This window comes from Camarhynchus parvulus, chromosome 3, assembly GCF_901933205.1.
Source record: "Camarhynchus parvulus chromosome 3, STF_HiC, whole genome shotgun sequence".
Taxonomy (NCBI): Eukaryota; Metazoa; Chordata; class Aves; order Passeriformes; family Thraupidae; genus Camarhynchus; species Camarhynchus parvulus.
In genome coordinates this window covers 34,578,858-34,603,696 of record NC_044573.1, presented here as the reverse complement: position 1 = coordinate 34,603,696, position 24,839 = coordinate 34,578,858, and the positions used below count along the sequence as shown (strand labels likewise).

The 24,839-nt window shown below is 36.7% G+C and overlaps 1 protein-coding gene across 1 annotated transcript in view; it reads right to left on the bottom strand.

Annotated features, from left to right (window-relative positions):
* Nucleotides 1-1,467: 1,467 nt before the first annotated feature.
* The window catches only part of CRIM1 (cysteine rich transmembrane BMP regulator 1), a 174,475-nt gene continuing 151,103 nt past the window's right edge, over nt 1,468-24,839 (bottom strand). The window contains exons 10-17 of the mRNA XM_030945169.1: nt 23,468-23,589; nt 19,220-19,429; nt 14,724-14,939; nt 12,749-12,970; nt 8,148-8,342; nt 7,049-7,171; nt 5,463-5,650; nt 1,468-4,419 (exon numbers count right to left, since the gene is read on the bottom strand). Of these exons, the coding sequence (XP_030801029.1) occupies nt 4,243-4,419; nt 5,463-5,650; nt 7,049-7,171; nt 8,148-8,342; nt 12,749-12,970; nt 14,724-14,939; nt 19,220-19,429; nt 23,468-23,589 (1,453 nt within the window). The 3' untranslated portion in view covers nt 1,468-4,242. The remainder of the gene's footprint in view (nt 4,420-5,462; nt 5,651-7,048; nt 7,172-8,147; nt 8,343-12,748; nt 12,971-14,723; nt 14,940-19,219; nt 19,430-23,467; nt 23,590-24,839) is intronic.

The following is a 24,839-nucleotide window of genomic DNA, read 5'->3' as shown; positions in this document are numbered from 1 at the left end:
AGCAGTTTTCTCAGCCTAATTTCCTGATTCAGTTTGAGCTTCTTTTAATTTTCTTTCTGTACTTCCTACTTGATGTTTGGCGACACTGCAAGTGGAAAATGCATTCCTAGTTAAGCATTGGAGTGCTGCTGAGGTCATTGAAAGGATTTGTAGCCTATCCTACTCTGGATTGTGACAGACTGATAAACCCGAGTGTAAATAGGCATTCCAAACATGATTCTTTCAGACATTTTAAGGCAGAGGAGGCCAGGACTACTTATGAGTATTAAAATGTGGATGCATCACTTGTTTTATACATTGATGTTTTCATTGTTTTATCCATGATGTTTTCTGTTTCATTCTGATGAAAACCCAAAATGCTTGCAAAGTTTCAAGATGCTCTTGTAGAAGCCTAAGTCTGCCATAGTCTTAGTCTTGGGAAGGAGCAATAATGCTGGAACAGGTAACTAGTGAGGGATATGGAAATATAAAGGGATATACATATAAAGGGATGCACATAAATACAGATCTATCCTAGTTAAAGTCAATTATGGGCTTTGCAATAACTACTGGCTATTTTTGTATTATTGCAGCTTGTTCTTTGCAAGAACACTGACTCAGCAGTCAGTAGCAATCTAAACAGAGAACACCATGCTGCATCCAGGGAGTACCACGTGTGAACAATGGACATTTTCAGTCCCCTTAACCTTGACCTTAAAGGAGGTACATGGAAGTACAAGGACCGGCAAGGTCAGCCATAAGGCACAGAACTACTCCTGAAGAATTGTATCTTGGGATTCTTAAGAAAAAATGGAAACAAGATACAGGTCTCTAAATCAATGGGTGACATATAAGTAATGATATACTGCTGCTTTGAATGCAGTGTCAGGGATATTAAATGAAACCATTAGGAGAATAGGTTCAAAGAAAGGAGGCAAGTAGTTAACCTGAAAACCACTTTGCCTCAGGATCTTACATACCAGAACTTGGACATCAAGTTAATTAACTTACAAATTAGTAGAAGAAAAAAACCCATTATAGCCTAAGGGAGTAGTTGATCTGCAGCTCAAGAAGTCCATGAAGTGCAAATTCTGATCCCATACACTTTTTGTAGGACCTCACATTAGAATCCTGTATGGTTAATCCTCACATTAGAATCATGCCTTTCTGTCAGGTAAGACCAGACCACATGAACTCCATGGCAGGGCAAAGGCCTAACTTTGCATTTGATTAATCTTTACTGTACGCTGGAACTACTTGGAATTCCACAAAGCTTCTAATGGGAAAATTCTTCAGTGTAATCTCCAGAACCTTGTGTGCATGCAAACTCTTCTTTACCCACAGTACTTTCTGAACTGTTCTGATCTCAGGTCAGCATGACAATAATACAAACTCCTACTCACCATAATATCAAACTACCAATGTCTCAAGGGCCAGTGTCCAGAAGTGATAAAAACAAACATTTAAGAAGACATGCATCCATAGGTTTAAAATTTTTTATTGTGCTGCCAAGAGCCAAATTACAAGAAACCGCCTTACAGTTAAAAAAGTAAACAAGCAATCTGCTGAACCGCAGTGCACTCCGAGTGCCACATATGCATCTATTTTTCAGAAAATTATATCTGCATTTCTCTTACAAGAGCACAACAGGAACCAAAGTAAAAGAGTGTAATGGATACAGCACATAGGATAAATCATATCTTTAAAATAATAATTATAAAATAATAATAATAAAAACATTTTACACCATGTCCTATATCCTGCTAATATTTTCAGAATATGGCCTTGATTGTAAAACAAAAGCAAGCATTTACAATTTCTGGATAAAGACTGCTTACTCTTATGCAAGGAATGGATGTTTTGTCTTGACAAAATCTCTGTAGTTACTGGACAGAAACATCTCTGTTTCATTATCAGGTTGAGTACAAAACACTGGGGAGACTACATTTTTTCTTCTTGATGGTTGAAAACTGAAGTTATATAAGCAGAAAAAATGTTGACCCTTAATGATACACCTATTTTTTTTCTTTGATGCAAACAGCTAGAACACCTTTTTGATATTCTAAAACAAAAAAAAAATTGTTAATCTTCAGATTAATAAATTAGGTCATTATAATAATAAATTAGGTTTTTTTTCAGTTTTAAAGTTCAGCAATCTCTGACCAAGTATTTACAACAATACTTGAGAGTTCCTTTACAAAAAATACATTTTCTTTTCACATTAAGCATACTGGGTATCTGTGTCTCTTATGACAAGCATTTGTAAAAGAAAAAAGGCAATGCACAAATGGGTAATTAGTATAAAAGTGCCAAGACCTGTTTGGAAAGTTAACATTGTATTATACAGTCAGAGTTATAAATGAGGCAAGCTACAACAAACTTCCAGCTTAATGCGGACAATATTCCAGTAGTTGTTTCAAACAATTGTTTGCAAAAAAAAAAAAAAAAAGAAAAACAAGAAAAAAAAAAGAAAACCAAACCAACCAAAATCCAGGAGCTGATTGTGTTATTTTATGGAGTTGATTAGTGCTGCATGTATATTGTCATCAGTGTCTCTAGCCAATGCATTCATTAAAAAGCCTTTTTAAGGCTAAGCAGGAAAAGAAAAATAAGAAACACCCTGAAATGTAGCAAGTAGCAAGAGCAACGCTTACTGCTATAATCGTGCACGAACTGAACACACGCCAACACAAGAGTGCACACACACACACACACACAAACACGTTCAAATCAAATCAAATCAAATCAAACTGTAGGTAGAATGAGATGCTCTTTTCTTGTCTTTCCTAAACTCACAAGCAATTAAGCATTGATATGGAATGCCTGTTATCTGTTTCTGCTCTGGGTAAAATCTCTCTCAGATAAAAATACATTCAACAAGAAAAAAAAAATAGAAAAAATATATACTGTATACATAGTATTTTATATATACAGTATATATATGTATAGTGTATATACACATGCACGTATATATACATATGTATACCTACATGCATTTGTATATACATATATATACACAAACATACAAATACTTTTTGTTGTTTTTAGCATAATTATATTTACATAAATATTCCTATAATGCTAAAGTTTAAAGAAGCATGATCTCCTTTTTTTTCTGAGCTTCAAAAAAGGTGCTTGAGTAATATACAATTAAAATTAAGCAGCTTCCTAGCATGGAAGTAGTTTCTAAATCTGCATACCAGTAAATAAGAACATCAACAGGAAAAAAACAACAACCTTAAAACAGTCTCTTTTTTACTCTCTTGTATGCAAGAGCTTTGTCCAACAAAAATATTTTTCCTTCTCCTGTATGAACAACCAGAGATTGATATAAAATAACAAAACAAAACCACAACAGACAAAACAAACAAACAAAAGCCCCTGGAACTGCATGGTGTTCTTGACTTTTCCTTCCATCCTCCTTCCCTTCCTTCCTCCCTTCAATACTGCTGTCAAAAGATCCAGTGCTCATATCAGGAATTACTTAGGCCTCAGTCATTTGCTAACTCTGCTGAAGTCTGGCTAATCTAGCCAATCAGCTTTGAAGAAAACAAAAAAATAAAAACAAAAAATAAAAACAAAAAGCAGCACAAGGTATAATTTTATACATCCTTAATAAACCCACCCTTTATTTTCTGCTATAATCTTTTCCTTGCTATTTCATTAACTACTGCAGCTTCTCATCATATAGAAAAATATTTGCAGCTACACCACACACCTGTGATGTTACAAATTCTGTTCTAGGAGTATATTACTGTAGCAACAGCTGGAAAAAAAATAATCAGACCTTTTCATATTTTTTTTCACCTGGGGTTAGGCTTTTGCTGCAACAGATGCAATTTCAGAGCAACCAGATAAACCACTATCCTGCCGCTCAGCAGTATATTTTCGTCTCCAGCCAAGCACACCCAGCTTTTCTTCTCTGAAGCTTCCTTTTACTTCATTGCCTACCCCTAGCCCCTGATTCCCCCTCCCAAAAAACCTCTATAGCTATGTTACAAGCAAATACATCTTAACAAGTTTCAAAACTTTGGTTCTAAGAAAACACTTGGTCAGTTATCTCAAGGAAAAGTGGGAATGCTTTTTCTGGCACATTGCAGGAGTCAGAGCTCATCCCAGAAAGGTCTTAGAGCTGTACATGTAGTCACAAATCCAATACAATCCACTAAGCAACTGCACAATTCTAGTTTTATTTTAATAGCAGACTGTCTCTCCTTCTCTCGGTCTCTCTCTTTCTTAAATCCTTGGCAAGGGTGAAATTCTTCAAACTGTTTGATAGAAATTATCTGCCTGTAGGTTGTTCTGTTTCTGCATGCTGTAAAATCCACTGTATCTTGAATCTGGGTCTGCAATTCTTAGCATCCTCTGAGAACTGTCCACCTGGACCCTGGTACCTTTCTCGCAGTCCACATATACCAGTTGATTGTTTAGGCAAGAAGGCTGTTAAAACAGAAAGGAAATATTGAGTAAACAATACAGTTTTTCTATTTCACACAAAATTTTTAAAGTCTATTTGGTTCAAGTCCTTATGTCGGGATCTCTAGCCTGTCAGAGTGACCCTGAGTAGAGTTTGAAAGTTTCTTTTCCCAGCCTGGCACTTGAAGAATGAGTCAGAGCTCTTCATTTCTTGGTCTCAAGGTTGTTTATTATATCTTAGCTATAAAACTCTTTCTCCTGTCCTGCCGAGGGCCGCTCAGCAAGAGAGTCAGAGGCATTCTGCCTGCCCCTGGGGCAGTGTTATGTCTTTATACTAAAAACTATGTGTACAATGTTTACAATTACTTTCCAGTACCTATCACCTATGTTAGACAGTGAGCTTCTACTCTAAACCAATCTGTAAGTGCCAACATCACAGCAGGAGATGGAGGCCAAGAAGAAGGAGAAAGGCAGGACACGCCCAGATCCCTCCATCTTGCCCCCCTGAACCTCCATTCTAAAAACCCCAAAATCTACTTTTTCACCTTGTGATAAATTCACTATCATTCTACTTAATTTGTCATGGCTTGCAGATCTTCATCTAAGGTTGGTAACTTGCTCCACGGGTCATAATCAAAACCACAGGCATCTTGGGCTCTGTGTCAGGGTCTCTGAGTCCCCTGGCAGGGGTCTTGGCTGCTCAGGACAGCCAGAGGGATGTCCTGGATCCTGACATCCATAAGCACAAAACAAAATCAAACTGGCAATGAAAGGGTCTGGACTTTTGTTAAAGTTGGCTTATGTTAGACATAGTAACAAACCAACACTCCCTTCAGAGTCACCATTTTTCATCTTCTGAATGGAGTTCTGGTATTCTCATATTCCAGCTGGGCTGGTGTAACTGTTCTCTGTTAATTCAGTACCACACAAAGGCTTAACCTGCTTGCCCCAGATGTGCAGCACCTTTTTTCCCAGACTTTTAACAGCCTCTTTATTGCTTAACATTTCCCACAATGTTTTGTTCCCGGTTTCATAAAAATGGGATAGCCTGGAAATAGACACGGCACCTTTGTTGGAGCTTTGTAGCAGGACACTGGAATCCACTGCTTCTTCTGGTTGATAAGCAGGAGCACGATGATCAGTAACAGCGCTATTGTGATTGGGATCGTCACCAAGGCAACAGAGCTGACGGATGCATCTTCGCTGGGGCGTGGCCCGCTGCCACTCCGGTATTCCCCCTGGAGATGGTTCATGTCTGCAGGGCAATTGGGAGCATTTGGTAGTAATTAGAAATGGGCCTTGGCCGCAAGGAAGAATGTAATTTAAAAAGTCTCAGTTGTACATCTTATCACTCATAAGAATTTGGACCTTCTCTCCTGCAATGTCACCTTATTTACATAAATTAGAACAGCATGTATCTTGTAGAGGGACTATGTAAGTCAGGAAAAGGCCATCAAAAGAGAGGAGATAGAAGGAAATCCTAAAGCACAGTAATGATCAAGTCTGACAACAACCTCTTAACTCAGTTGTGTTTGCATGATCTTATCTGATTGCAACCAAAATCTTACTTGTAAAAAAATCAGACTCTGTGTTTCCAGGCTGAGGAGAGCTTGGAAATCTTAGGATGAAAGTAATTTTTTCTTTTTTACTTTTAAAAACTGGTAGAACAAGTACAATGTGTTCACTCTCTCATCTCTTGAGAGCATTTTACAATACCTGCAGCACTCGGCCTGTGAAAACAGACTGCTGGCAGTCTACTGGACTGTAGCAAGTTTTGTGTGTGTTATTGCAAGGAATGGTAACTTTCAATGACATATACAAAATTCCCTCACAGTTTGTAGTGGGTGTTTATAATCCCCAGGCAGGATAGTTGCAAGCCAGCTACTAATGCCTGAGAAATTAAAATGCTGGAGTTATAAAAGCATAAACTTAGAATTTTGTGAAGCAGTTACATTTCATGCATGCTTTCTCCAAACAATGGGATGCTATGAGATCATCCTCAGATTAAAAAAAAAGGAAATCCTCAGGTTTAAAAAAATACATAGTTTAGGTTGTCCTTCAATTAGAAAAGGTTAACAAAAACTGTGGCACAGTGTTTTATCTATGCTGGAATAATATTACAGTGCAGTTTTAAATAGAAGATGTATTTATATCCTTAAACAACTTTACTGGCTGTGTGTCACTATACCTGAGGTGTTCATTTTGTCTCAGGTCTGACATCATGGCTATGATATATGTTAGGCTGTGGTATATGTTTTTCCACTTTTGTTTACCTATTCCTGAGAATGTCAAATGGATCAAATGAAGGTCTATTAACTCCAATGGCCTACTTTCTAGTTTTTGAATCAGAAAAGACACCCAAGAATCACTTCTGATTCATCATTTTGTTATATTCTTAATTTTATAGAACTCCATCATACCAACACAGATGTTTCTTCTATGCAGAAAATGGAGTGATAATGAGACCAAAATGTACAAATATAATTTAATCGACTGACTCATCTTTACTCAAAGCAAAATTCATGTACTGCACTGAATTATGCACTGAAGAATATTCTCAGATACAACTGCTACCTGAATAGAAAAAGTAGATGCATTAAAACACGAGGAATAAACACAGTCCTAAGTTATCCTGGTTTATATCAGATCTGACCTCTGTGAATGTGGATTATATCATTTTCACTCGGTGTCGGCCAGTTTGGTACTTCTAGTTCAACATCTCCTCGATGATTTGTCTTCTCAATGGGGATGTTAGTGGGTTCAGGTACATACATCTCTGTGAAATGAGAAAAATATCTTTCACAAGTTGCAGGCTGCTTAACTTATCAGTGCTGCTATAATTGAGGAAATATACTTGCCCATTTGCAGTGCTTTGTCCTTTAAATTCTTTGATTTGTTTCATAATTTTCATCATTAGCCTGGGATTTTGTTTATTCCATATTGTATATGGGATACATGCATGTTGCCATTATCATTATCATAATGTGAATGGGACAAAGGACTGGTGTGGACAAACTTGCTTCTGAAAATACCATCCCAGAATACAGGCTTAACTACAGGCTTGCTCCTCTGTAATATTCAACAAAATCCCCCCAAAAAATGAAGGGAAGGCTACATCTTCTCAACTGATATGTAAACAGTTGCTACTGGTTTCTTTGCCTTGCCTTTTTTTTTTGTAATCCTCAAAGGAGGGGAATTGCAAGGAGTACTGCTGAACCACCCCAGTTGTCCTGGCAGAAGGAGTTATAAGGTGAGCAAGCTTCTGCAGAAGTATATCAGGACTCACATTGAAAACCACTTGCAATTCTTATGCCCCTTGTGCCCATCGCTAAGAAAATGTCACATTGCTTTTAAGCCAAGTTAGAGTGAAAAATAAAGCAATGTGTTATTTGAAAAGTAACCAACGCTCTCAGAAAAGACAGAAATGTTAATCACTGTGACATAATCTGCAGAGATGTAAGGATATTAATTTTCCCACTTCATTAACATATTTCCATAGCCTTGTGAAAGGACAAAACAGGGGCAAGCAAGTGATTTTTCAGTTCACAGTTCTCAGAATAAGTGAAATTCAAACTATGTTTTTACACAATGTGCCTATCTGTTAAGAATATTAATTTTCCTGAAGTCTAAAAGGCTGTTGCCTTTGTGATGCTGTTCAAACATGGACTGACATTCAAAACCCAATTACAAAACCTTATTATCGGCCCTAGGAAACCAGCGTGACAATAAACTGGGTTGTCACATCACATTACCTGGACACATGGGACAGCAGCTTCCCTCCACGTTGATGGGCTCAGCACAAGGCAGAGGTGGGCAGCTGACAGTGGAGCAGAGAGTCTGGCCCTGCAGGCAGTAGCAGTGTGTGCAGCTGTCGATGTCCCAGCGCTCCTCGTCTGCGTACGTTTCTCCACTGAAGTGGCACACCACTTTCTTTGCAACTGTATCTTCTGTGGAAGGAAAACAGGGCTGTGAGCCTGCACTAACAGCCAATTACACACAAATCAGATTTCTTTCCTAGACACAAAAGTGCAACAATTGCCACAAAGAAATCCCAGCTGTAACAAAAAGATCCTGTCTTCATCTTCCAGAAAATCTTTGTGAAAAAGATGTAATTTCTGCTTCTTTATGAAGTACATAATTAGCCTGGCCAGCTTATCCTCATTTTCTTAATGCAAGAGGCTAGAGGATGGATGATTAAAACATGAAAAGATGATATCAAAAGTGCTGAGAAAATTCAGAAAAAATCATTATCTTTGACTGTTTGAGGCTACCAACTACTCATCTTCCTCCTTGTTTCCTAGTCAATCCTATTAAGCTAAAATAACCCCAAACCCTAACTACCTAAATTTCTAACTACCAAAGCTCAAGAATGATGAACTCTGTCTAGTACTAAGTATTACTATTAAGTAATACTTAAAAAAGCAGATTAGGCAGGATGCCAAGAAGGATTGGAGCAATTCTCAGGTGAAATAACTAGAAGTGCTTAGACTGTAATGATAAAACATATTTGAAGGGTATCTAATAATTTCCTACAACTGCATCAATGGAAAACTCCCGGAAAAGAGCAATAACTAAACTCAGTACATTTTAAAATGGTTAATATTATATAAATTGGAAATTGATGTGATCTTTCTGCCTAGGCATTCAATACACCACTTTTTAATGTTGCATCCTACGCAAGCCTTTTAGGTGGTCTGCAGTAAACCTATTTCACTGAGAAGGAAGTAATGAATTGCTTAGCCTAGGATGTTTTTGGGTGCGGAAGCTCTTTAAGGATAGCGAAAAAAACAACACAGCAGAAACTCCAAAAGCCAAGTAGTGCTTTATTTTCATCTTAGCTTCCTCCTACCTTTGTTTCTTAGAGGAAAAAATTGTTATGAAACCTGCTGATCACATGAGCTTGCACATTAAACATATGAATGAGAGAATAGAATGAAATTTCTTGAACTTTCAGATAAATACTGGTTTAACATTCACACAGATTACATGTCTAAGTATGCCAGTTAGACATATTTACCCTATGTCAGCATTATTATATATTTTGGCCATGAGTAAAGGTTTTAATTAGTGAAAACATGATAGAGACATAATCTGGAATAACAAGGCGTGCAATCAGCAGACCAGTCCAACAGATCTGAGAGAGTAAATTCAAGTACGAAAGAAGACCAGCAAGAAGTACTATTGAGAAAACATTAGTGGAATTATCTGAAAAGCACAAATGGTTCCCGAGGTCCTTAGTATCTTCTGGCTTGCATGGCTTTTAGTATGGGTCTAAACCTCTCCAAGTAGATTTTGTAAGTGAAGGTGGTGTGGGCATGGGAAAGGAAGAGTGGAAGGAAAAGATGGTAGCCAGCTGCAGGAAGGGCATTAGATTCTTCCCTAGCTGATGTGCATTTTGGCACACAGAGCCAGCAGAACCCTGTGTCAGGAGGGTGTGTCTGGGAACAGGGCGAGGCACACTGTCTGAGCACCCCTCTGCTGCTTGTTACCTATGCAGGCCTAAAGCTTAGCACTTCTGGCCTGTTCAGATTAGCTCCCAAAATGTTACCTTGCTTCACTTAGGACACCTTCTTCAATTCTGCAGCTGGTTTGTCTGGAAAAGTCCTTTAACTTGCTCAGGATTTTCCAAATTTGTGAAGAACACATTGCAATTTTATTCAGCAAATATTTTTAAGAAGAATGAGCAAAGGTAAAATCACAATTATGGTGCTGTACCTTTGAATCTCAAGAGGAAATTTTAAAGTACTATCCTGTGAGTGTCTCCTGTTCTGGTGTCCATCTCTATGAAAGTATAAACAAGGATGAAGATGAAGGCCACAACACCAACAGGTGCTCAAGAACAGTGGAAACAAGACAGGCTTGCAGTAAGAAACACACATACAAAAACACAGTTTAGTGTCTAGCTCTACCCACTTCTCTCAAATTTCTTCTAGCTCCACCAGAAAATCAGCTTCATCAGGTAAATGACTGGACAGTCGTTGCTCTGTTTTCTGCAGAAGACTAATCTTGTCTCTAATCAAATAGATATCCCTTTATCCTCTCTAAACTAGAAGGTTATCTTTCCAAATTAATCTTTCTTTGCATGAGAAAGACGAATGTTGAACACACAGGATGAAGATTCAAACAACAAAGCATCCACAACTAAAATTCTGAAGTTGAGTCTATACAAACTGGATCCAGAAAGAAGCAGAATAAATAATGCTAAAATCCTGCATAATTTTTGAAATTCCAAGAAATGAAGAAGGCCTGTTTCCACAGAGTTTGGCTATGCCCAAGGAAGTGACTGAATCACTATCCCTTGGGGTATTTAAAAGATGTATAGACACAGCATTTGAGGAAATGATCTAGTGGTGAAATTGGCAATGCAGGGTTAACAGCTGGACTCATTGATCTTAGAGGTCTTTCCAGCCTATATGATTCTATGATTCTAAACATTTTATCAAGTATTGTGTAAAAATATTTAGAAAGAATCTGTACAAAGATGTGCTTCACAGTTCTCAAAAATGAAGAGTAAACCAGTAAGAACCAGAAAGATGAAAATTAAGTGCATGACCTGTCTTGCATACAAGAGTATATATAATTAATGGAAGACATAAAAAAAGTTTCAATGAATTTCTGTTATTTAAACCACAAAACATTCTGACTACATAGGACAACATGGTTTAATAAAATGTAGCATCACTGAAAATCTTTATATCTGAGTGTTAATTAAAATCTGGCTACTGCATTTTGCTTTGCTGAGTAGTTGCTATTAAAAAAACCCATGAAGTTTTCATAGCTCACATATTTAAGTATTTGCAATATTATACAACTATACAGGATTCAAAGTAAATTAACTAAAGCTATGTCTACATGCTCTGTGTATATATTTGCAAACCTGACATGCAAGATGTAGGGTTTTAAATGTTTAATTTTTGTAGCTCATATTGCACAAGTTCCCCTGGTGCATCCCCTCCTCACCCACAGAATTCTCCAGTGCAGTATTAAGGCTTGTGTTCTGACTCTACTGGTTTGTTTGCCCAACTTTCAAACACTCTCTCTATATTTTTTTAATATTAAAATGTTTTCTGGATTAAAATTATTTTATGGCTCAAACTCACTGGAAGAAAAGCCTGCAGAAAGACAGTTGTCAAAAAAAAATTAAATTCTCCCCATTTTGTATGCAAACCATGAGAAGAAATAGTAATAGGATTAACATCGTACTTTTGCCTCAAAATGGCCTCAAAATCTAAGTAGGGTTCCAAAGGCAACTGAAGCTTGGATACTTTGTAACTTTCCCAGGCATTCTTCCATCGAATTCCTGGTCCATCATATAAAACTGTATCACCTGTTACTAAAGCTATTCTATCTTCAAGGATATAAAGATTTCAAGAGTTGTATCAATGTCTGACCACACTTCACAATCTTTCTACCATCTTTCTGATGAAGGACTATTTTGTTTATAGATGGGCAAGTTGACTCACGTGTTCAATTAAATATTTAAAGCCCATCAATTTTCTTATACTCCTTCTTACTCTTCTTTTCTACTGTATCTCTCCCTACTACTTTTGCAACTGAAGTAACCTTTGAATGCCTTCCAACAATGCTACCAAGATTAAATTCAGTAAGTACAATATATGATTTTTCTCTATCAGCAGCTTCCATTTTACAGCCTTTATACTTACTGTGAATTCACAAAAGAAGTCATCTGTACATAAATACTCCTATTCAACACACAATGGAAAAGTGATCTCCAATTTTGCTACTTTAAAAATGCCTGGAAATTTTCATTGTCTACAGCAACCACCATTTATCTCAGCTCCAAATTCAACACCAGTGCAAGCCCTAAGTCCTAATGCATTTTCAGTATTTAAAAAAATATATATTTTCCCTATTTTTATCTCAAAGATATTATAATTAATGAAATTCCATTTTTCCTGTATTTTAATTAAATGCCTTATTAAGAGTTCTCCATTCTGTGAAATTTCAGAATGCTTGAGCTCATCTTCTGCAGTCATAATTAATGTTTTCCTCATATTATTTTATCACATAAATCTTGACATATGTGTTACCTGGCAGATCTTCCTTTAAATAAAATAAATTTTTTATAATGTCTTTATCTAATAAGGTGTTTTACCAAGATTCCAGGAGGATGGCCTCTGGAGTTTGTAGGGAAATTAGATGTATATCTCTATGCTCTTCTACCTAAAAACTACAAATCATGATCCTCAAAGTTCCCTATGCAGACTTGACTCTCCAGTTTGACTGGTGGCACAGACTGCATCTCAGGGAAAGCATTTCAGTTTGGAAATAAAACTTCTGTCTTATTTCCAAGAAGCGAACAGCAAGTTCACAACTATTTTCATTCACTCACCAATACAATAAGGACAACATTGTCCCTTTCTCAAAACAGGTCTCTCACAGGACACTGGTGGGCAAGACTCGGAGTAGCATCTAATCACACCATCCATGCAAATGCAGCTAGTGCAGACATTGGGCTTCCAGGACTCAGCTGTCAGAAAAATATCTCCATCGTCGTTTTTGCAGTAACTGGGCATGCTCTCATTGCTTGATGGAGAGGGCTGAAAAGTCTCATCTGTAAATATAAGAGATTAGGTTATTTAACTTATGGTGGGTAACTTCTCTCAGAGCTCCTTACCAGAGGGCTCACTCTTGAAGAACACAATGGAATTGTTACACATTGCCTCACTACTTCAGAAGAACAAGAAGGATGAGTCTCATGCCTCTTCAGCTCTTATATAGGATGAAGACCTCATGATATGCTGTAGCATAATGCTTATTTAGAGCTTTATTGAGTTTACTCAAAAAAGAAAAAAAAGAAAGTAAAGCAAGAAAAAAAAAGAAAAAAAAAGAAAAAAAGAAAAAAAGCTTGGAAAAAGGAGAGCAAAAAGAAAAACGATCACCATCAGAAGCAACCCCTCAGAAAGTGACTCTGCTCTAAACTGCGTGGTGTATAGGAATTCATCTCAAACAAAAGAGGTTAAATTTTAAATCTAAAACCTGAATCCCATCTTCTACCATGTCAGCCCAAGTCTTTGAATGATGCAAAGTGAAAACCTATTATGCTGCTGTCACCTTCACTAGTGGCCTTAGATGAGCTAATTATAAGCTGTTGAGAAACAAATGGAACTTGATCGTGCTTCAGCCTGATGCCAATGGTTTGCTTTAATTCTCATGCCCATCCATGGGGGAGACATATTCCTGCAATGAAGCAGTACCTTAATAGACATTACAGGCCAAGAAACAGGACTAAGAAAAATAGAGGAAAGGATTCATAAGAGCACTGAGATAAGGTTCTCAATCTACCTGCATTAAGCTATGGGACTAAGCTTATCATATAGCCAGTGAGGAAAGATCAGCTCCTCTGACACAGTATTTTGAAGTAAGCAAATGTTCATTATTAATGACGAAAAAAATATAGGTCAGGAGAACTGGCTACCTTGTTTACATAGGTAAATATTATAAAAAATTACAAAATATTTTGTCAGGAAAAAAGCCCCACACCCAAACCCAAACAAATACCTTGTAGCAAAACTGAATGGCAAAAACCAACTTCTATTTTTCCCTAAAGTAAATTTTAAAATTTTGATATGAATAAAGGCATATTTTTTTAGTGAGTTTATATACAAATCACAGCTTTGTACTAAATTTCCATTGCAATAAAATTCCCCATTTGCTATGTAAAACAGGAATTTATGTTCATTTATAATTGAATATCTTTCCTTGGGGAAAAGCAAATCCTGTTATCTTCTTGACACTATGAGGCAGTCTAGGAGGAGTCTGGCATGCCTGCCAGGCTGGAATGCTTTGATATTACTCAGCTGCCTTCAAATCACTATCAGAATGACACCAAGTGAAGGCAAAAGGAAACAGAGACCAATTTTTGAGACCAAACTCCAAACAGGCAAGATAGTAATAAAAATGTTCATAGAAACCAAGGTGTGTAGAAAGAAAAAGAAACAAGCCTGTATCTACCTAACACTTTGTTTGCTTTCAAAGTTTCTCTAATCCTGCATGTCTCCATAAAGGAGTACCTATTTCATAAACCTTCCAAGGATTCTGGTTCTTACACAATCCCTGCATTATTAGATTGCTTTCAAGATTTTCCAAGTTCAGGGCCACAGCTCCCCTTTACACATAAGCTCTCTCTTGCACACAGTCAAGTTTTGCACTTGAATTAGAGAACTGCAGGCTATCACTGCAAACTGCTGGAGAACAAAGACACCACAACAACCACCTGAGCACACGCTGAAGCATTCTCATACTGAAACATCAGATATCCTCAGATCAAGGAAGGGCTCTGATGACAGCTGGATGTCAGCACATACCTGGGCACTGTGGGCAGCAGGAGTCCTGTGTGCGGGTGGGGTTTTGACAGAGAAGGGGTGGGCAGACTTCAGTCTCACACAGGACACGGCCACTGTGGCATGTGCACTGTGTGCAAGAATCAATGTTCCATGTCTCTCCTTCTACAAAGTATTCCCCACCAGGAGCATGACAGATTGATGGACTGGTGAGCTCTGGCTTTTGCACTATTATTTCATCTGGGAAAAACAGAATTGGAAGAGAGGCAAAATCAGCTGTGAATCTTATAATTAACAACTGTACAAAAGGTGAAGAATTTCTGTTATTATTGAAAATACAGATATAAATTATTCTTAATGAGGCTCTTTCGACTTTATGGCACCTGCATCTCATGAAAAATGGGAAATATATAAACAGGAAAGAATTTGAGAATCAGTCTGAATAAAGACTAGTTAATATAAATCAGAGATAACTTCAAGCATTCTTGGCATTTCAGAAAAAACCAAACTAACTTGTGATTTGAGAATTCCAAGAGACAATTGTAATTTTCTGAAAAATTCTAATGATTAGACAGTTTCTTAACTGCTAAATATTAACTTCAGATACAGTTTGTGAAAGGATGGATAAGTAATCTTCTCTCTGGGATTTAGGAAGTCCAGGTGAAGGTAAAGTTTCCCAGCAGATTTGTGTCTAGATCATCTGTATAATTAGATGCTACAATAAAAAAAAACCCAAACAACCCCCCTCAAAACCCCAACCCACCAGAAAAGAAAAAGCAAAACACAGATTCCACCCCTCCTTTAGGGGGCCCCAGTCCCCTAAAATATATATAAGCACTTAGCATTGGTGGAAGTGCTTCATCACTTTTCCATTAAAAAAAAAAGTATTTGCCATATTTGAAAAAAACCCCACCTGGATACAAGGAAATGGCCCAGTGTGTAGCCTTATTCTTCCAGTAATTGTATCTCAACAAATGAACCTTATTTTCTTTTCAAACAATTATTTACATCACCTCTGCAGCCCTGGCTAAAAGATTCACTCCGGCAGTTTAGAGAACAAATTCGACCTCTTTCAAGCTAAGGAAGGAACTGAAACTGTTTCCCTTTTTCAACATGAGTGTCCTCCAGCCTCTGGGGTATTAAAGAAAAAAATGGAGGAAGTCTTCACCTCTTGGTGTTTTAAAAGATAAATAAAGAAACCTATCTGGTACCTTGAGTGCTTAAGCACTTACCATCTAGAAAATGTTATGCCACCATCTCAGCCTGCTTAAAATCCTTTGAAGCCTATTCCACACAAGGGGCAATAAGGGCAGTAATAGTTGCCTGCCTACCATGCTGGTTTTTTTTGGACCTGGAGTGAGTCCACCAACTTTTTCCATGCATTATGCATAGATACCAAGATACCTCTCACACACCATATTTTTTCAGTTGTGGAAGCCATGAGTTGAAAGCTACAGGCTTTGAAAGTGAAGCTTCAGGCTTATAAGTGATGTAATATTCAGGCTGAATTCAACATTTAATATTAGACAGCTATGTTAGATGCCTCTGATAAGAACTGAACCTCCTCAGGTTTCCTATGCTGTGAATGGAAGAGAAGAAAAAAGTGACTTCTTGCTAATTGTGCTACATCTCTAAACCACTTTCTGAAGGTGCCTCTCACCTACTTCATTATAGTGATGCCTAATGTGAACATCATCCTAACACAAATATCTTGGTTAAGGAGAGAAAAATTAAGTGTACAGCAGCTCCTCTAGTCATTTAGGCAGGCCAAGGCTCACAAAGTGCTTGTGGCTTCTCTCCATGTTTCTAGCACTGCTGGTCCTGTCTGGAGAAGTGCGTTTGTGCCCTTTGCTCTATGACACTGCCACGTAGAGGAAATGCCGCTCAATTGTGTTTTCATTTCTGGAGAATGATTGGTAGAATTCAAGAAAGCTGACTCTGACTGATCTTAGTCTATTCACAAAGTACCTGTGCTTTTCTTTCAGAGAGTTATTTTATCTTTCAACAATTTGCTTATGCCATGCTTTTCCAGTTGCTTACATTTATGAACCACATACATGATTCAGCAGCATTTACCTGAAACAAGATTGCTAGTCTGCTGCCTTGTCACTGTTAGATTTTTATTTCAGCTGGAACAATATACTACAAGTTATGCAATGGCATCTTAACTCACTATGGCAAAGGCAATACTAAGATCTTCTGGAAATTTTCTGAGTCATCTCCTTTGCATGTAATTTTCTGCAAAGTCACAGGCCTGTTTTGCTACAACTAATTACTGTTCCTGATCAAAAAAGCACAACCAGATAGCACTGCTGTATATGTTGCCTACTGCTCCCTTAGCAGCATCGATAATGATGTATCACTGCAACTGAAGTGCCACAAGTGTGCAACTACATTATCTCAAGAAACAATTGGTCAAACAAATACACACTTTCTACATAGCATCGTTCTGTGGAACAGTAGCAATCAATGGCTTTTAAACTTTACAGGAAACCTCAAGATTTTTACAAGAATTGTGATGATGATCCATATAAATATATAGAAATGTGATTATAAGGGATATTTTAGCACTCCATGTATATCTTGCTCTGCTGAAAACTAAGTAAATGTGGAATTGAATGTAACCACACGTTTTTTTCAGTTTGCAGAATGATCTCTGAGAGTTGCCACTTCCCTGTGGATAGGTTAAGAGTGCAATTCCAAATCCAGCACATCAGGACTGCTAATTACTTAAATATCCTTACGGCAGATACATTTGAGTGATACGCTCTCAGTGTCACAATTCCAAACTGCATTCCAATCTAGTTAAAGCCGTGATATATATTTATCATCAGTGGGGTATCAATATGTTCAAAATAAAATCAGAATTACATTTCTAACAAATACAAGGCCTCAGTGGGGAAAAAAACCCCACACTGAGACTACTTTGGCCATAGTAAATCCTACACTTGACTTTGCTTACACAGAAGCTAGGTGACCAGTGTCTTGAAAGCAGGATTGATGCCAGACAGAGAAACCTATGCAGACACTCTCTCTTGAAGGAATGGACACTGCTGGCTAAGCAGCTGCCCTTTTAGAAAGGAGACCAACATTGCTGGTGCTCAGGAATCAAACACTGATCTCATCCACAAGAAGTGTATAGTGTATAGATAATAGGCTCTGCTAACTTTATGTTGACCTTTCTTCCACAAACTGAACATTAGGCTTGTGAATGAATTTACCCAAACTTACTCTCCATACACAAAGTAACTAGCTGCTGGCCAGCTGAAAGACCAAAATTACCATTACTCTTATTTGAATGCTCTGAGGTGTTCTGCACATGTTCAGTAAATCAAGATGCATGAGTATGCTGACAGTAGAATGAAGTTAAGGATGACTCTTGGGGACCTAACAAGAGAATTGCTGGAATTGAAACAAACACCATACATTTTAAATTTTGACTCTTGTTTGTTTATATAAGGCAAGACTGATGTTAACCTGTCCCCATCCATATGAAGTATATCATCCCCTACAATAGTACACAAATCATTGTGAAAAGGCTGAAAGAGAAGGCCCTTTGGAATCTTCCATCTTTCTGGGGACTTATTGATTTTTCCAGTTACCACAAGGTGTGAACTGGACTGGAGATCACCATTTGTCTAAGCAATCTAAAGAGATTGGTTTAGGTCACTGGGAGGATGCACTGTTCTCTGTCACTTTCAGAAAGAGGATCTGTTTATTTTGCCCCTAAGATTTCCTGCTCTTTACGAAGTATTAGAAAAAGTTCATAATTGCTTATATCCTGCCAATACTGTCTTACTGCTCTCTACTTATAGAAGCTTCAGGAGCCTCATTGTTCTTACTTCTAACATGAGTTCCAGTAAAGTCATAGACAACATCACCGTATTACAAATTAATCTACTTAGCACATAAAATACTGTAGGAATAATTCTGAAAACAGCAGGCATTAATCTTACATTCTGCCCATACTTTTTCATAGATGTTTCTCATATTACTAAAATGATATTGGAATGCAACATAAACTGTACTTGGCCTTTCCACTGAAAGTATTGAAATAATCTACTGTTGGTAGCATAGGAGCCTTCCCTCAGAACACAGAATCATAATGTTCAGTTACTTAAGACATCTGTTTGTGTACATCTTTGAGGGGTTGTAAAACATACATTTTAATAAAACTCCACTTCAAAATCAAAATGAAAATGTAATGGCTTATTACAAAACTTGCTATTATAGGTAACAGACTAGAAACTTTTACTTACTTTTAATAGTTTAAAGATTTGAATGTGTCAAAGATTAACACATTAGGACCCACAACTTGCATATGCTTTAAATATGTAAGTTCCCATTTTCCACAGCTGAGAACTTAATGACAGCAACTCATCATGTTACATTAGGGCATAGAAACCTTCATCTCTGCCTACTACTGAAGTATGCCATGAGATTATTTTAATGTATTAAGAAACAGAACACAAGTGAAATGAAACTTGATTACAAGGCATGAGGAAGAAACCATGTGTTACCTGGACATGATGGACAACACTGCCCTGGATGTATGGTGGGGTTGGCACAGCTGGGGACGGGGCAGGTGATCAAGGCGCACATTTCCCGTCCGTTGTGGCAGTAACATTCCCTGCAGCCGTCGTGCCAGCTCTCCTCGTTCTCATGCCGCCGCCCATCCATGGACAGGCAGGAGCCTGTTTTAACAGGAGGCATAAGGGAAGCTGTTGCCTCTGCAAAAAACAAAGAAAAAGGAGATCTCCTGATAAGCATCTCTTGCTTAGGAAGAAACTCCAACTTTGTGACTGGATTGCATTTATTTTTAAAGCAGATATTAGACCAAGTAAATAATAGTTCTATCGTTTACACTTAAATAAATAGACAGGAAACAATTAAAAGGTACACTGAAGAGGGCAATAGGATGTAGTAGAATTTCCTGTTGTATTTCCTTGGAAAATATAATCAGTTTCTTGTGTTGAACCTATACTTTTTTTAATCAATCAGAAATGTAGTAGTGTCTAAATAATGTAAGAAAAAGGAGAAATGCAATGGAGGGAAATAGCAGATAGTGTGAAGCATATTTAAAATGAAATATTTAAATACCATAGCACATCAGATTACCTATAATGTATCTGAGAGCAAGCAGAAAATAAAAACATTTAAATGAGCTATGCATGGTCTTGCAAATGATAAAAAATTGCAATCAGGTGCTAACAGGGTAATTGTAGATACTGGAAATATTCCATAAAGTACTTCCTGTGAAAAATTATTTGTTTATATTACTACAATAAATGAGATATTTGGAAGAGAATGATGAGACTTTCATCCCTCATTTCTTTTAGCTTTTACTGAGATGAGAATACAGTAGCTTAGACTGTGGTATTACTTGCATTCTGTTAGAACACACAAGCAGTTGGTCCAGGGAGGATAAAAGTTTCATTTGTATCTTAAGGGGTATTTAAGGTATTTAAGATATTTGTATCTTAAGGCAGGATTCAGCCTCAGTATATTCTTTGTTAATCAGCAGAGTGAATTTAGAGCCAAACACTCCCTCATCCACATCACTATTGTGATGAAGGATGCAGGAGCAGCTTGTCAGTGAACTGACTTGTTTTCAGTGGTATGCCAACCATGTTCTGTTGACATATATATAACATTATTTGTACTAAATTCCTAATGTCATTTTCTTTTAAAAAAGGGTAATGTATGAGAAGTAGTAATGTTTACATGTAATTTTAGGAAGTGTTCAGCTTTTTTGCTTGTTGGTTTTTTGGTTGGTTGGGGTGTTTTTGGGTGGGATTTTTTGGTTTTTTGCACACTAGTATGTAGGTCAGCACTTCTTCAGATGTGGCAGATCTATCAAAGATGATTTCACAAGCAGATGGTACAAAGTTAGTTTGAGGCACATTATCAGAATAGAAAGCCAATGCACAGAAGTTACATTAGTATATTATTTTGTGAACTAAACAAAAATGCTGCATAAGGATAAAATACTTAGAACACACTTTATCCTGTTGCATGAACAGAAATGCTATGAAAAAACTTCAATTCAGTTACTATACTTTCATAATTTAATATCAAAGTATTTAAATTATGATTTGAATTAATATTGCTGGAATACTGTTCTATATGAAAATGATTATTGACACTGAGAAGTCCTAGATAGTAAGACTTTGCTTATTTAGCAAGGAAAAAAGGTATCTAAAGCAATCAGATTTTTCCTGAAATATTCTAAAGTACACTCCATAACTTGGAGAAACATACATAAGCAGATACTCAAAATTAAGTTCACAAACTGAGATTGTAATTAAAAATTGAAAAGTGAAAACAATCAGTACAAAAGCTAATATTTGAAAAAACCTAGTATGTAAATACAAAATGGGAGTAACTAGCTAACTAGAGGTATGGTTTAAATGATCTGAGATACAGTAGTTCACAAGGAAAGGAAGCGTGCAATGTGACACCACTGCAGAAGAGGCAAGTTCAATATAAGACACATGTACAGGAGCACTGTAAATTTAAATACAGGACCACCACTTCTACTAGTCTGAAGGTTTTACTATGGCTAAAGCACAGTATCAAAGTTTTGAAGAGTGATGAGAAACTGCAGTAACTGGGTTTGTTTGACTTATAAACCCATTTCCCACCCAAAAAACGTTTGTAAGTCTCCAGTTGTAACCCCTTAAATATTGCAAGAATTCTAAAGGGAATGGTGCTTAGTTGCTCCATATGTCTGCTAAGCTCAAGACAAGAAGTAACCAGTTCAATGTGTATTAAATGAGACACTAATTTTAGAAAATTCATTTTAAAATGTCATATGTTTCCAACCACAGGAAAACACTACTTTAGAAAGGTTTGGTTCTTTTTCTCTTTCTGTTTTGTTCTGTTTTTTTGTGTCTTTTGAAAGTGGAGATTCTTCATAAATTAAATCTTAGACAAACATCTGTCAAGGATTATCCAGATACACCCTATTTTATGCACGGTAAAGAAGTGGACTCTCAGTTTGTCAGATACTACTCCAGCCTGTACTTCTATGGTTCTATTAATCCTAGCACAAGCTATTTCTGGCAGAAGCAATCTAGAAAGTGAAGCTAATTCACAGGCAGGGGATTTACCCAACCCTTCCTCTTACTCAAGGATTCTAGGTCAAAATTTTAACAAGGACTCACATTTTCCCCAAAACATACTGGTGATTGTTCTAATCATTCTTTGACAAATTAAGTGACGTTGAAGTGATATACTCATGGCTTGGTATCTTTATGTTCATGACAACAGTAAATACTACTTAGAGATCAAGTTAATTTCACTAAATAACTGTGCACATTTTAAAATGAATAAGTTAATTTCACTAAATAATTGTGCACATTTTAAAATCCATACTTGTTAAGGAGAACACTTAAAAATGTGCATACACATAATTAGTGACCAAAGTTTATAGTCTGGGAGGCAGTTACGGTACATCTAAGGGAGCACTTTGTGTGTATTTAGTCACAGCATTATGACAATCAGGAAAAGTGTTCTGATTGTGAGACAAATGACAAGCTGAGTGATAAGAATCATCTCAATGGGACACCATTCAGCAGTTACCTTTTCTTATTTAATTTTTAAAATTCTAATTTCTAGTAAAAGTAATATATTGTAGCTTATGTCAATGAAATCTCTGCTTCTCACATCTAAAAAAATGCTTATAACATTGCAACTTTTATTTTGCTAGAAGTCTGAAAGTTTCTTAAACTGCCTACATTGTATAATATTATATAGAAAAAAGAAAATGTTGCGTATTTTTGATCCAAATGATTGCACGCTTGTCTTCAACTACAGGAAAGTGACTTCAAGAACTCATATATTTTCTACCAGTGCTATGTTCCCATAGCTTGTTCTTTTACATTTTATAATTTTTTTTAAATGCAGAAAAAGTTGATAATAGGTCATTACACAAAGCAATGGGAAAGTAACAAAACTTACTTGCCTACAGCTAGAAATCAAAACACACAAGTAAGAGTCAAAGAAAATAAGCATGAAAAAGCAGTTAGGGTCAGAGAGAAACTGAGCAAAACCAAAAAGTTATTAAATGCAACACATGGAGATAAGCAATGAAGGAAGTCCGATACCCAAACTAATACAGAACATAATCTGAAAATATTGTAAGGAAGAGACATGCTGAAAGCAACACAAGAATATGGCAGACAACAAATGAACATCTGATCTCAAGATCCATCTTGAACTTGGTGGTTACAGGCTGGGGATGTGGCATGTGTGAAATTTTTAGCTTAAGAATACCAAGTCCTTTCTCCTGGCCAGTTGTTCTCTCTACTCATTGTTCATTAAGATTGCCTGAAAAGTCCTAAGAAACAGCACTCCAATTTTAGGTGATATACTGGATATTTATCAAATCCAACATTGGTTTGTAAAGAAAAGGCAATGGTGCAGAAGGCAAGATGAACATCACTACTGAAAAAAATGCCCTCAATTAGCTTATTATTAGTAGTTGCTTATTAAGAGCCTGATCCAATTTTTATTAATGATAACAAACTTTTTGTTTGTGGGAGATGAAAGCAGAACTGAAGCTTTATGTTGAAGCCCAGATGATTAGATAAAAAAAAAACACCAGCAAAACAACACACGTCTTTGAGCAATGTTGAACTGTTTCCCCCCCAGTTACCGTATTTCAGTTTGTAAATATTCTGTGCAGTATTGCTTTTCTTTCACCTTGGTTTCCATCTGCTTTGAAAACAAGTTGTAGTTAGAGGTGGTAATGCAGGGGCACGTACCTCTGCACTTGCAGATAACACAGCCATGACTGTTCTGCTGGAAGCCCAATGGACAGATTTTACCACAAGGCAGGTTGGGGCACTTCTTACACCGACAGATTTCACAGCCATGCTTGTTCTTCCTAGATGAGCAAAATAATTTGTAAAAAGTCAGCAAGTCACTTTAAATATCTACGTCTTTAAAGCAAGAGCATCACCCCTAAGGAAATGACTGATGAGCAAAGAAAATTATTGTTAATTGTCACCCTTAGATTCAGTGGTTTTATGGGCTGTACAAGCTTTATGGGCTCCATCCCTGGCATATGCTTCCTCCATTCAGTGGATCCTATGCTCAATGTTTCCTTGTCTCTTCTCACAAAGGCAGATAATATTATTCAAACTTTTCGCACAGATGTACAAAACAAAGAACAGACATGAGAAGTTATAGAACATGATCTAGCAGGATAGAGGGGAAATAAATGATGTAAATCTCTAGAAAACCTGGCTTCAAGCTGTAGACAACTTTATCTAATTTTTAGTTAAAAGGCTGAGAATAATGAATTGCAATACAGTAGAGTGGAGAATGAAAGACACTATGTATTCCTATCCCATCAAAAGGAATGCTTCTTTCCATTACTGTGTAGAGTTTTCAGACAGTGAGCTTTATCTAGAGGATTTTTTCAGACAATTATGAGAAGGTTTTGGTTTCTCTAAAGATGCACCAACTCAATATTTCCAATTACTAACTTTTAACAGTCTTAAAAAAAAGGTCACAAATATGATGACTACTCCTTAACTGCTCACACTCTAATATACTTTTCTTTTAATATTTCCTTCTTTTGTGTCCTATTTGTGACTAAATGTTTACATTAAAATAGAGATTTGTCCTCCATTACACCCCATGTTTTTAAAGAGCACAACACACCTGGAAGTCAAATATATGTCATTTTTAAAAAGAATTTGGCACAGTAGCAGTAAACTGAACAAATATGCTATACAATGACAAATCTAAATAATTTTCACACCAAAGTAAAATTCAAAGTGAAATGATCCTAAAGTAGTTCTTGCCACAACTTTAGCCCTTTATATTACAAATAGTTCCATATGAAGACATCTTTAAATGTTATTAATTTTATTCAGTGTAATTTTTCATGTACTTTGTAAAGAATGATAAGATTAGAGTGCTCATTTCCAATTTCTAAAAATATCATCTGAAGGCTTTATTAAAAGCTTATTATTTAAAAATACCAGCCATTGTGCAAAATAAATTATATTCTGCATGTAAGCCCATAATTTAAATTGAACACTATTCTCCAAATAGTGTAAAAAGGTTTAAAGTTCATATATTTTTCAGGTGCACAAAAATGTATGGGAAAAATCATCCCAAAGACAG